The sequence below is a fragment of the Rana temporaria genome, chromosome 3, assembly GCF_905171775.1.
Source record: "Rana temporaria chromosome 3, aRanTem1.1, whole genome shotgun sequence".
Taxonomy (NCBI): domain Eukaryota; kingdom Metazoa; phylum Chordata; class Amphibia; order Anura; family Ranidae; genus Rana; species Rana temporaria.
Genome location: NC_053491.1, coordinates 115074488 through 115087819, shown reverse-complemented (window position 1 = coordinate 115087819; position 13332 = coordinate 115074488). Strand labels below are relative to the sequence as shown.

Below are 13332 nucleotides of genomic sequence, written 5' to 3'. Positions count from 1 at the left end.
CTGATGGACACTGGGGTGGCGCTGATGGACACTGGGGTGGCAGCACTTATTTTTGCCAGGTTGCCAGTCAGTGCCCATTTGTGGGCACTGGCTGGCATCTTTTTTCTTTATGCTTTTTTTTTTTTTAGATTTTTTTTTTTTTTTTTTTGCCATTTTTTTTTTTTTGCCCTGGGTGGCGATCCGAGGGGGGGCTGCGCTGATAAACAATCAGCGCTAACCCCCCCTGTCAGGAGAGCCGCCGATCGGCTATCCTCTACTCGCGTCTGTCAGACGCGAGTGAGGAAGAGCCATCGACGGCTCTTCCTGTTTACATCGTGATCAGCCGTGGTTGGACACGGCTGATCACGTGGTAAAGAGTCTCCGCCGGAGGCTCTTTACCGAGATCGGAGATGCAGGGTGTCAGACTGACACCCCGCATCACCGATCGCCGCGATGCGCGCCCCCACGGGCGCGCGCGGCATGAAATCCTGCAGGACGTTCTACAACGTCCTGTCAGGATTTCATAACCACTTCCCGGACGTAAATCGGCCATAGGCCGGGCGGGAAGTGGTTAAACATTTACTTTGCACATAAAATGCACATTACTTATATGACAATGAGAATGTCTTTTTTTGTTACAAAACGCACATTAATTATCTCACAATGAGAATGCATGAATGCACGCCACTGTGGTCCCTAGCACAGACACATCACATGCACATCGAATTGGATTAGATCCAAGTACCCCCCCCCCCTTTGGTACTTGGGAGCAGTAACGCCCCGCCACGGCTCCAATTATGTCACTGTGCAATCATACACCATTCAGGAACCTGGGATGACTTCTCCCTGGTCCTGGGGATCCCTACTCCACCAAAACTGAGGGTGACACCCTTATGTTTTCAGGAATGCCACCCCCCACATTCACACATCATTCACACACATAAACCAAATCATAAGTACAGTATAAAAAAAAATAATAATCAAAAGTACCCCTGCAACTTAATGATGTTGCCGAGTGCTCCTTCTGGGCTGACCACGGGCACGGCCACGGCCGACTGGGGGATCTTCACGGGGGGGGGGTCTGTGCAGGGGAGGGAGTATTTTCATGGGGGGGGTCTGTGCAGGGGAGGGAGTATCTTCACAGGGGGGGTCTGTGCAGGGGAAGAAGGAGCCTCCCCTGGTGTATGTCCTCCTGCTGGCCTGCCCTCCAAGGCCACGGCTATCCTTGTCAGACAGGCAGTCATGTCAGCCGTATTAGCCTGGCCAGCCCGGGTATTGGCCTGCACAGCCCGGGTATTGGCCTGCACAGCCTGGGTGAGGGCAGTCACCTCCTGGGCCACGCCTGTTGTTGCGTTTTTCAGGTCCCACAAACACGTGATGACCCCCACTGAGTTGGTGGCCACGTCACCCAGTGACTCCCTCATTAAACCCAGGCTGTGCTCCACCTTGCTCATAGATTTTTTTATTTCAGCCAGACTGCGGGTCTGCCGGGCATTGTCCCTCAACAGACTGACCGGCAGACGCACAAACCCCCCCCTGGTTTCCGGGGTCGGCCTCCTACTTGCCCCTGAGGCTTGTGGCCTTGGAGGAGGGGTTGGAGTGACCCATGGGTGCTGCTGCATGTTGGAGGAGGGTTGGGAGGGGCCACCCATGATGGTGGCCTGACTGCTGGGCGCCTCTGGGGTTCCCTCAGGGGATGACTCAAAGGTCATATCTTGGCCCATCAGGATTTGCTGGCCAATATCAATATTCTCATCTTCATCCCCCTCATCCTCCTCAACATCCAAATTAGGGGAGTTGTGGGCACTCCCCTCCCATGGCGAATCCTGCCCTTCTTGGGACTCTGCATCAGCCTGTCTTGGGGGTGGTGCAGCAGCCTGCACTGATGGGCCAGCAACCTCCTGCCCTGATGGGGCTGCCACCTCCTGCCCTGATGGGGCTGCCACCTCCTGCCCTGATGGGGCTGCCACCTCCTGGGCTGATGACCCAGCAACCTCCTGGGCTGATGGGGCTGCCACCTCCTGGGCTGATGACCCAGCAACCTCCTGGGCTGATGACCCAGCAACCTCCTGGGCTGATGGGGCTGCAACCTCCTGGCCATCTGGGGAGGACACAAAACAATCACAGGTTGGTGGATCCACACACTTGGCACATCTTCCCTTCCCCCACCCACACATGCTAATCACCAGATAGAAAATGTAAAAAATTACCTGTCCTCATAAGAGGATCAGAGTCAAAGCCAGGCAGGCCCACCACCTGCTGTGGGTGGAAACACTGGGCCACTGCCCATTCCTCCTCACTCATCCTGACTGGGCAGGGTCCCCCTCCTCCAGTTCCCCTGGTATGGGCATGCAGCGTTGCCAGCTTGTTCCGGGACACGCTCTTCAAATCATTGATTTTTTTTTTTTAACTCCAGCGATGGTCCTGGTCTCCCCCCCCCCCCCGCCGCATTGATCCGATCGGTGATCTTTTTAAGGATCTCCTTCCTCCTGGCCGGGGTGGTGTTGTGGCTCTCAGGGCCATGGAGAAAACGCCCATATTTTATGACGCCCTGAGCAAGAATATGCTTCTCTGCCACTGTAAAATTTAGCTTCCTGCGCTTGGTGGCCATGACAGACAACACCCAGCAACAGGAAACTCACCCAAAAAACAATCAACAATACACACACAATAAAGAAAAGAAAAACAAGCAAAAAAAAAAACCAGACAGCTACTATAAATTCAAAAACAAACAGGCAAAAAAGGGAAACAAAAAACAATCACACACCAAAAAACGAAACACTTATCAAAAACAAACAGGCAAACAATCAAAACAAATAACAAATTATCAAAAACAAACACCAACTATACTCTCCAACTCCTCACCAACTTTTCTCACAAACAAATCTTACCAACAAACACTGACAAACGTTCAAAGCAGAAGCAACTTGCTTTAGGAAGGGAACACAGGGAAATACTTTTGCAAGGGAAGTGTGTTTGACTGGGGCTATTTAGACACAGGGCGATCCTCAAACTAAGTACGCTTGGCCTTTTACCTATCTCACTGATTGCGATGAGCAAAGTTCTGCACATGCCCAGTGAGGTCCAGATTCGTGCGCGCATGCGCAGTACGGCCGGCCCTTCATTTGCATGGGGTCACGGCTCATTACAATGAAGCACGCCCACTTCATTCCCACTTGCCATAACCACGCCTTACAACTTAGGTTAAGGATGGCGCAATTTTGTGCGCAAATGCGCTGAGGATACGGCACTTACGACACCAACTTAGGGCGCCGTAACTTAAATGACATAAGTTAGGTAATACTAAATTTGCACAGCTTTTTGAGAATTTGGCCCTATATCTGGTAAGATGGGTTAATGGTTTACACAAAAATTCCTAATCAAATATGACGTTTAAAGCCACAACATATTTATCATTGCAGTTATATAACATTCTGTATTTTTTCATCTTAAGGTCACCTCCAGCCAAAGGAATTGTACACACAACTGAAAAAAAATGGGGTACAGTATTTTCCTATGAAATTCCATTTGTACAATTATCGTGCATGTTTTTTGTTTTTGTTTACTACTGCAGCCTGGTACTTAACTGGCAAAAGAGGAGCAGTTGCAGTCTCATCAGGGGCGGACTGACCATTTGGACTCTCGGGCACTGCCCGAGGGCCCCATGCCACTAGGGGGCCCCATCAGGGTTGCCAGGCTCAATAAAACCAGGGACAGTATGTAATCTGAGTTTTTTTTACATCTGTCTCTGATATGTCCGAAACCGACATGCTTTTGATGTGAAATGCCTGAGATTTTAGCTTCCCTGCCTCTGCACTGCCTCCTGGCCATCTATAAGCCCGGGGGCCCCATAATCTTCTATTGCCCGGGTGCCCCATGAGTTGTCAGTCCACCCCTGAGTCTCATTCTGTCTGCTTCTGTTTCTGTGCGTGTACCAACAAAGGATTTCTACACAGACATAGTCATAATAGAGACAGACAGTGTTAATTCCATCCTCCATCAACTAGAGGGCACCTGGGAAACATGGATCGCAAGAGACTCTGAGGAGAAATGTTTAGGCTTGTGGGAAGTGTAGTTCACTGAAGAGACTCGGCCATTACTACAGGTTTGATGAAAACAAAAAATCCCAAGAGAAGAGTGTTAAATTGGAGGAGCTGTAGTAGTTTTCATGGGCTGAGAAAGAAGGAAGGATGCCTCTCTTTCTACTGGAAGACTAGGACTGAGACAGACTGCAACCCACCTGATAGCAGCAGAGGTGGTGAGTTGGCAATTATACCTTAGGCCTTGTACACACGATAGGATCGCCAGAGGAGAACGGTCTGAAGGACCGTTTTCATCAGTCCAAACCGATCGTGTGTAGGCCCCATAGGTTATTTAACCTTCGGTCAAAAAAATTAGAACTTGCTTTAAAATTTAACCGATGGACTGGTAACCGATAGGTCAAAACCCATCGTTAGTATGCAAAAGCATCGGTTAAAAATCCGCGCATGCTCAGAATCAAGTCGTTGTGTTTTACGTCACCGCATTCTGACACGATTGGTTTTTTAACTGATGGTGATCGCATGGTAAAGTGCCTATGTCATAGGCTCTTTACCAGGATGGGAGATGCGGTGTGTCAGACTGAGACACCACACCACCGATCGCCGCGCTGCGCTCGCTAGTGTCTCACCCTGCTGGACGTCATATGACGTCCAGTCAGCATAACATTACCACTTTGCGGCCATCATTTTGTTATATGGCGGGCGGGAATTGGTTAAAGTAGTACTAAAGGCAAAACCTTTTTTTTTTTTTTTTTTTTCATTTTGGATAGAGCAAGGATTTTAACCCCCTGTCAGATTATTTTTTTCCATCTGGGTCCCATTCCAGAGATTTCACTTTACTTCCTGTCCCATAGCCAAACAGGAAGTGAGAAGAAATCGCTGCAAATTAAGGGAATTCGTTGGGGACCCCCAAGTCACTAGAACTTATTTCCTCAGTGGAAAAGCCAAAATGTAGGCTTTTCTTTTACTTTCAATGATAACAGTTAACAGGACAAATAGAGAGGGTGAATTTATTTAATGAGGGCACAGACAGCAATACAAACTGACAAGCATTCTAATACTGTACTCTATCCAAAACATCCATTAGTTATACTTTACATTTGCCCATGTGTAAGATCAATAGGCTTGAGTTAGTTCATTGGAAATATATAATTTTTGTATAGTGATAGTTAGGGATGAGCTGAACATGCGAAAAGGCAAAACAATTGTTCAAACACACGAACACCGTTAGTCTATGGGACACGAACATGGAAAATCAAAAGTGCTCATTTTTAATGGTAATATGCAAGTTATTGTCATAAAAAATGTTTGTTTTAAAAACGGAAGGTTTTTAGGGAGCAGTGATTTTAATAATGCTTAAAGTGAAACAATAAAAGTGAAATATTCCTTTAAATTTCATACCTGGGGGTGTCTATAGTATGTCTGTAAGGTGGCACATTTTTGTCATGTTTAAAACAGTCCCTGCACAAAATGACATTTCTAAAGGAAAAAAAAGTCATTTAAAACTATTTGTGGCTATAATGAATTGTCGGTTCCTTATCCATATATATGTATGTATGTATGTATGTATGTATGTATGTATGTATATATATATATATATATATATATATATATATATATATTCTATTTCACAATTAAGAATAGATATATACATTTTTTCATTTTTTGGGCATTCCCCCCTTTTTTTTCTTTTTTTTTTTTAGCATCTTTTTTTGAATATATATTTTGTTGCTAAATTATTGTTATATATATTTTTGTTGGAAACACTATTGGACTCAATTCTTTGGATACGTTTTATTTATGCCAAATGGACTGAGTCCACCTACACAGTTCTTTGTATTATGTTATTTATGTTGATTCACTATTATTGGTATACACCTTTTATAGGTGGTCTTATCACAATCACAGACAGATGTTAGTTATCACTTTTAATTTATCATATCCCCATGCAGGTTGGATTTATGCATGAGAACATATAGCATTCATAGCACATTCTCACATAGTTGTAAATCATATACCACTTGTAACCAGTAGGTAGTGCCATCCACCCCACCTTTGTTTTACTATTCCTAGAATCCCTGTGCGTGAGCTCTATTAGGGGAGGCTGCAACCAACATCCTTTTTAAGCGCGGTACTCTCTATCTTTCCTCATCCCCACAACCCTTGCCCGGTGGTTGTGGGGGTCTGCGGGTGGGGGGCTTATCGGAATCTGAAATACCCCTTTAAAAGAGGGGACCCCCAGATCCCAGCCCCCCTATGTGAAATGATAACGGGGTACATTGTACCCCTACCATTTCACAAAATAAGTGTCAAAAATGGTAAAAAACACAATACACAGCTTGGGACAAGTCCTTTATTAAAAAAGAAAATATATATATAATCCATTCTCGATCAGGGATACGGAAAAACACGCGGCCACGACCAGAGATGTGGGCAAAATGATCAAGTTCGTTTATAAGATTAGGAGCAGAAATATGAGGTGATGACATAAAGATTAAGATATGGTCAGCAAATAGGCAGAGTTTGAGTTGATGACCAGCTAAATCTAGACATTTGATAGAGTGGTCAGTACGGATAGGCTGGGCAAGAGGTCCAATAAGTAGGGCAAATAAAAGTGGGGAAAGTGGACAACCCTGACGCGTTCCTCTGCAGATGTCAAACATGTTTGATTTGTATCCAAGCATATTTACCATGGTATTACAATATTTTCAATCTAAAGTAAAATCATCTCTCTGTGTTTAAGGGAATATACAGTATAATCCCTAGGAGCCCATTCACACAGGGGCAACACGACTTCCAGCACGACTTTGGGAGGCAAGACTTTAGTATGAATCATCAGGCAACTTACAAGGCAAAGTTGCCTCCAGGACAGTACAAGGCAATTTCAAGTCGCCTCCAGGACAGGAGGCTTTTCAGTGGCCAATCAAACAACAATCAGCTCTGTGGGAGGGAGGGGCTTGGGAGGGATTTGCCTGAGAAATGTATGTTCTCTTCCTGTATTGTTGCTTCAGTTACGACAGTGATCCGACTTCTGAAGCGACTTCCATTGAAATCAATGGGTACAAGTTTTGTAGAAAAAGAGGACCTATTTTAATGTGCATATATCGCGTGGTGACACCGCGAATGCACCTATATATAGTGTGCCAACGCCCCGATAGAACGAGAATTGAAGAAAGGACTAATAAGTTGGGCTTTAAGGGCACACAGTACAAATAGATGTAGAAAACTAGACATTTATTTAGTATGAAATATCAAAAGTGGAACGACATAAAATCAAAAAATTACGAAATTAAGTCAGCAACTAATACCACAACTGTGATTACAACAATATACAATCTTGTTATATATAGGCTTCGTTAGAGAGCACAGTTACAGGTACAATGTTGAGTTGTGTATCCAGTGTAGTATTCCAAATGGGTACAAATGGGTACAAGTTGCCTACAAGTCGCCTATAAGTCGGATTGAAGTAGTACAGGAAACTTTTTTGAAGTCGGAGCGACTGCAGTAGTGTGCATTAAGACGGCTACATTCACTTACATTGATTTTCTCATGCAGCTCGACTTGAGGCGACTAGGGGCAACTTGTGTGAATGGGCCCTTACTCTATTATTATTATTATTATAATACAGGATTTATATAGCACCTACAGTTTGTGCAGCGCTTTACAATAGAGTCTAACATTATTTTCTTCATTGTAAAGTCCACATTTAGAACACCAATTTGGAGTGACAAAGTTCTAGGCCCTCTTAATTAGTGACTGCAGGCGACTCTATTATAGTGGTTTATTATAATTCACAACTTTTCCATTTAGTGTCGATATACTTTTTTGTATAATTATTCCTCTCTTCATTCACTTTCAGGAACATTTGCATTTGTTCAGTTATGGAGAGCCATATCCAGAGGATGAAGATGTGGTGAGCATTCCCCTGATAAGTGCCATTGTCAGTTTGGCTGTGCTTTTGCTGATCATTGCAGCTGCTTATGGATGCTGGCACCAGAGAAAGTCTCGTAAGAGAGAACAGGTAAACCTTATTTTTTAATCACTTCAGTATTCACTCAAAGTTGTTAAATGGAAATTATAGTGTCTTTGGGTCACTTATTGTTATTTTATTTATTTTTATTTTTTATACTGATTATTTTTATTTATACACAATCTATATATTACAAGCAAACATTTAAAACAAATCACAAAAGATTCCTCTTAATACACCGCTAAGGGGTTAATGGCTACAAACCACTAGAGGCATACCTACCTCGGAAAAGTCATAAAAAGGTTTATGATTAAAATATTTATTTTGAAATCAAAGGCTTCCAAGAATGAAAAGGGTTAACAGACAATCAACGTTAAAGGGTCACTAAAGGAATTATTTTTTTAGCTAAATAGCTTCCTTTACCTTACTGCAGTCCTGGTTTCATGTCCTCATTGTTTGTTTTTGCTCTGATGTTGCTGTAATTCTCCTCTGTTTTGGACACTTCCTGGTTGTCTGTTTCCTGATCACCACAGTCCTGGGAGATTTTAGTTTCATTTTCAAACCAATACTGCTCTATGGCACTGTCCAGCACAGATACAGCATAACATGCTAAAACTAAACTAAATGCAAAAACGAAACTAAAAAACTACAGGTACATTATATGATTGATTTTTATCTATTTGTAATCGTTTTTAAAAGGAATCAGTTAACTATTATGTCTCTATGCCCTGTAAACAGTCATTTCAGCAAAAAAAATGTTTTCCTTTAGTGACCCTTTAGGGATTAGGGGCTATTCTTCTTGCATTGTATGTTAATGAAGACAGACTTGAGACACACAATCGCTGTGACATTGTTAAAAAAAATAAAAATTGTAGTCAGCCATGACACCACCTCCTGAAAAACCCATAAAAGGTACGTTTTTTTGTGCATGTTGTATAAATGGGAACACAAAACAAACATATCTCAAATTTGACTCCAAAAGTGGAAAAATAATTTAAAGGGGTTGTAAAGGAAAACATTTTCATAATAAGCATCCTTCACCTGCAGACATTCATCTTTTCACTTCCTCGTTGTTCGTTTTTGCTCAGAAGTTGCTCTATTTCTTCTCTGTTCTGTTCACTTCCTGCTTGTCTGATTGTTACTCACCACCGTGAAGGGGGGCTTTACTGCGGTGGTCAGTGATGTGCTCGCCCCCTCCTGGGAACTACATCTGTGCGGCAGGACGCTCTCTACGTGTTAGAGACTTCAAGGAGGTGTGAATTACTGCAATACATACTGGGAAATGTAGTTCTTACATGAAATAGCGCCGCAAACCAGGAAGTGAATGAGGGAACAGAAACTAGAACACCGGAGGTGATATAGATGAAGGAATTTAATAGGCATTTACTCGTTTAACAGAATTATTACACTATTCTGTCTGTCTACCTTGCAGACATAAATTTTAGGCAAAAAAAAAAATTCCTTTACAACTCCTTTAAAGCGGTTGTAAACCGCATAAACTTTTTTTTTTTTAAACCTGCAAGGCAAAAGGCATAATCAGCCAGTATGCACCGCATACTGGCTGATTATGAAATACTTACCTCGGAACGAGGTGAGGAACACTTACCTGGTTCACGCCGAGCGAGATGTCATCTTGCTCCGGCGTGTCTTCCGGGTATCGCCGCTCCAGCTCTGTGATTGGCTGGAGCGGCGATGACGTCACTCGTGCGCGCGGGAGATTTAAATTCGGCAAGGTCCGGCGGCTGCCGGTCCTTTAGCCGAGGATCCCCCCTGCACATGCGGCGCTGCAATCAGCGGCGCATTGCGGGGGAAATATCTCCTAAACCATACAGGTTTAGAAGATATTCTTGATACCTACAGGTGAGTCGTATTATAGGCTCACCTGTAGGTAAAAGTGACAAATAAGGGTTTACAACCACTTTAAGCTGTCATTGTCCCCAACTGCTCCCAGGGGCCACTGGAGGGAGCTCTGAACAAGACAGTAGACAGCTAATTGAGTGATCTGTTTCCTGTCTTGTCTTGCCTTTTATAATTACATATCATCCATTACCAAGTGCTGCAAAAGACACAGTGAGGGCGATTTAAGCCTCATTCACACTAATAGTTTTTTCTTTCTCAACCCGCCGGGTTGAAGGAAAATAGTAGGGCGGCTCCGACCAGAACCGACAGTTTAACAATCCAACATTAGTATAGTGATCTCAATGCTCAGCTGTTGTGTTCTGACAGGGGGAAGGCCCCCCGCCAGAACACTCCGATCAGCTGCTGGTTTTCCAGCATGCTCGGCTGGCTTCCTTCAGACTGGCTGACATACACACGGGCCGAATGTCGGATGTTTTTTTTTAACTTGCCAATCTCTTCTGACATTTGGCCCGCATGTACAGGGCTCTACTAAAAGAGGAGAGAATGTTCACTTGATATATTGTGTGGATATTCCCTTTGGTTATCAATGTGCATGGATAGCAAGTTTCTGTTCACTTTGAATACCCAATCATGGTCAGATGAATGATGTAAGCAAGCATGATTTTGGTTTTTGCATGATTGTATTATACAAGTAAATATTTATACAATTTATGACATGAAGATTTTGAACTCCTTTATTAAATCATCCCAAGAATGTATTCTCTCAATATAAAATGTGTTGGATCACAGGATTACATATTATTTTTACTTTTTCTAGAGACTCACTGAAGAGCTCCAGACCATGGAAAACGGTTACCATGATAACCCAACCCTGGAAGTCATGGAGACTGCTCCAGAGATGCAAGAGAAGAAGGGTGGCCCTAATGGAGAACTTGGAGACAGCTGGATTGTTCCACTTGACAACCTAACAAGAGAGGATTTAGAAGAAGAAGAGGACACGCATTTATAAAGCAAATGAAAAGCAATTAGACTGAATGGGAAACCCAGCGCAAAGTGCATTATATGGCTGGTCATCAAGCTAAGATGGACTGCAGCCAACACATATAATGGAGTGCCAGACCTGTCAAGAAAAGGCAGTTTCTACCTTTAGTGACATCCCATACACAAACATATTACCAAAGGTATCTTAAGAAGTGACCACAGTAAATAAGGTATATAAAGGATCTATAGTATGTAACTGCTTGGAAGTGTCTGGCCTTTAAAAAAATGAACTCTTTATGATTAGCTGACAGCAGAATTTTATGGCAATTCTGAAACATTTGTGATATAATTACAAGGAATTTTATTGTGCCCAACATTCTATTTTGTATCATAGAACCAAAAGCTTCACAGGTATCAAACCTTGTAATGAGATGAAAACAAAGTCCTGTCTATATAATCATTTGTCTGTGGCTATGGTAATGGGACCGTCACACCATGCACTAACCAATAGCAAATGCACCAACAGCACTGTTTGTTAAATCAGTGTACCGATTAAGAAGTTACTGCCATCACCTTTGGCAAAGTAAATGTGTTACTGACTACTGTACGTGTTTCACTGTTTCCCTGAGCAAATACAGTTATTCATAGACCTATTAACTCAAAACAATATTTAACTCCAATTGAAAACGTTCAGATTTCATTAGGATACTCTATACTATTCTGTTTTCAACAGGAAAATTACCTGTATTGTATATATGTCTGTATATATAGAGAGAGAGAGAAAGAAAGAGAGCAATATGGTTGCAGATTTTCATTCCCACTTAAAGTGTATAAACCCTTACCATCAACAGGAAAGAATCAGCTTAGTGCCATTCTAGAGTAAAGCAATAACTTATAAAGTGGCAGAAATCATCAGATAACATTGCATTTTAGCTTTTCACTTCAGAGTATGTCAATAACCTAAGATGTATGTTATTTATATATATATACAGTACAGACCAAAAGTTTGGACACACCTTCTCATTCAAAGAGTTTTCTTTATTTTCAGGACTATGAAAATTGTAGATTCACACTGAAGGCATCAAAACTATGAATTAACACATGTGGAATTGTACATAACAAAAAAGTGTGAAACAACTGAAAATATATTTCATATTCTAGGTTCTTCAAAGTAGCCACCTTTTGCAGCAGACACATCTGTAGAACTGTTAAGAGAAGACTGTGTGAATCAGGCCTTCATGGTAGAATATATGCTAGGAAACCACTGCTAAAGAAAGGCAACAAGCAGAAGAGACTTGTTTGGGCTAAAGAACACAAGGAATGGACATTAGACCAGTGGAAATCTGTGTTTTGGTCTGATGAGTCCAAACTTGAGATCTTTGGTTCCAACCCCCGTGTCTTTGTGCGACGCAGTAAAGGTGAACGGATGGACTCTACATGCCTGGTTCCCACCGTGAAGCATGGAGGAGGAGGTGTGATGGTGTGGGGGTGCTTTGCTGGTGACACTGTTGGGGGTTTATTCAAAATTGAAGGCATACCGAACCAGCATGGCTACCACAGCATCTTGCAGCGGCATGCTATTCCATCCGGTTTGCGTTTAGTTGGACCATCATTTATTTTTCAACAGGACAATGACCCCAAACACACCTCCAGGCTGTGTAAGGGCTATTTGACCAAGGAGAGTGATGGGGTTCTGCGCCAGGTAACTACCTCTTGAAGCTCATCAAGAGAATGCCAAGAGTGTGCAAAGCAGTAATCAAAGCAAAAGGTGGCTACTTTGAAGAACCTAGAATATGAAATATATTTTCAGTTGTTTCACACTTTTTTGTTATGTATAATTCCACATGTGTTAATTCATAGTTTTGAAGCCTTCAGTGTGAATCTACAATTTTCATAGTCATGAAAATAAAGAAAACTCTTTGAATGAGAAGGTGTGTCCAAACTTTTGGTCTGTACTATATATATATATATATATATATATATATATATATATATATATATATATATATATATATATATATATATATATATATATATATACTTGCTTTCATTGTGTTCACTGGTCATGAATATTCCTTCACCGATTACCTACTAAAGAAGTGAAATGGCCTGTTTTATCACCCCCTCTTACATTATTTTAGCTGTAATAACCAGTATATTTATAAAGAAAATAGGGCCCACTCATTGAGGTTATAAAGCAAGGATTCTGAAGACCTTTACACTGGCACCCTGCCAAAACTCTTTGATGCAGCTTACTTAGAGCTTACTTTTTACGTGTGCATTGGGGATTTTGCTTGCATCATTTTCTTCTACTAATGCACATATTCTAATGCATTTAATTCAATTGTTCCTTTCCAAAATGCAAAAATCCATTAACAAAAAATAAATAAAAAGTAAAAAAAATCACAAATGTGCACACATGCTGTACCCAGGCCCTAAAACAGTATGTATCTTTGACCTTTAGGAATGATTTCTATGAATTAAAAGTAATTAAATGATGTT

The 13332-nt window shown here is 42.2% G+C and overlaps 1 protein-coding gene across 1 annotated transcript in view; it reads left to right on the top strand.

The window, feature by feature from the left end:
• The window catches only part of PODXL (podocalyxin like), a 115426-nt gene extending 103804 nt beyond the window's left edge, over window positions 1-11622 (top strand). Inside the window, exons 6-8 of the mRNA XM_040343303.1 lie at window positions 3434-3480; window positions 7879-8040; window positions 10667-11622. Coding sequence (XP_040199237.1) covers window positions 3434-3480; window positions 7879-8040; window positions 10667-10858 — 401 coding nt within the window. The 3' untranslated portion in view covers window positions 10859-11622. The remainder of the gene's footprint in view (window positions 1-3433; window positions 3481-7878; window positions 8041-10666) is intronic.
• The last annotated feature ends 1710 nt before the right edge of the window (window positions 11623-13332 follow it).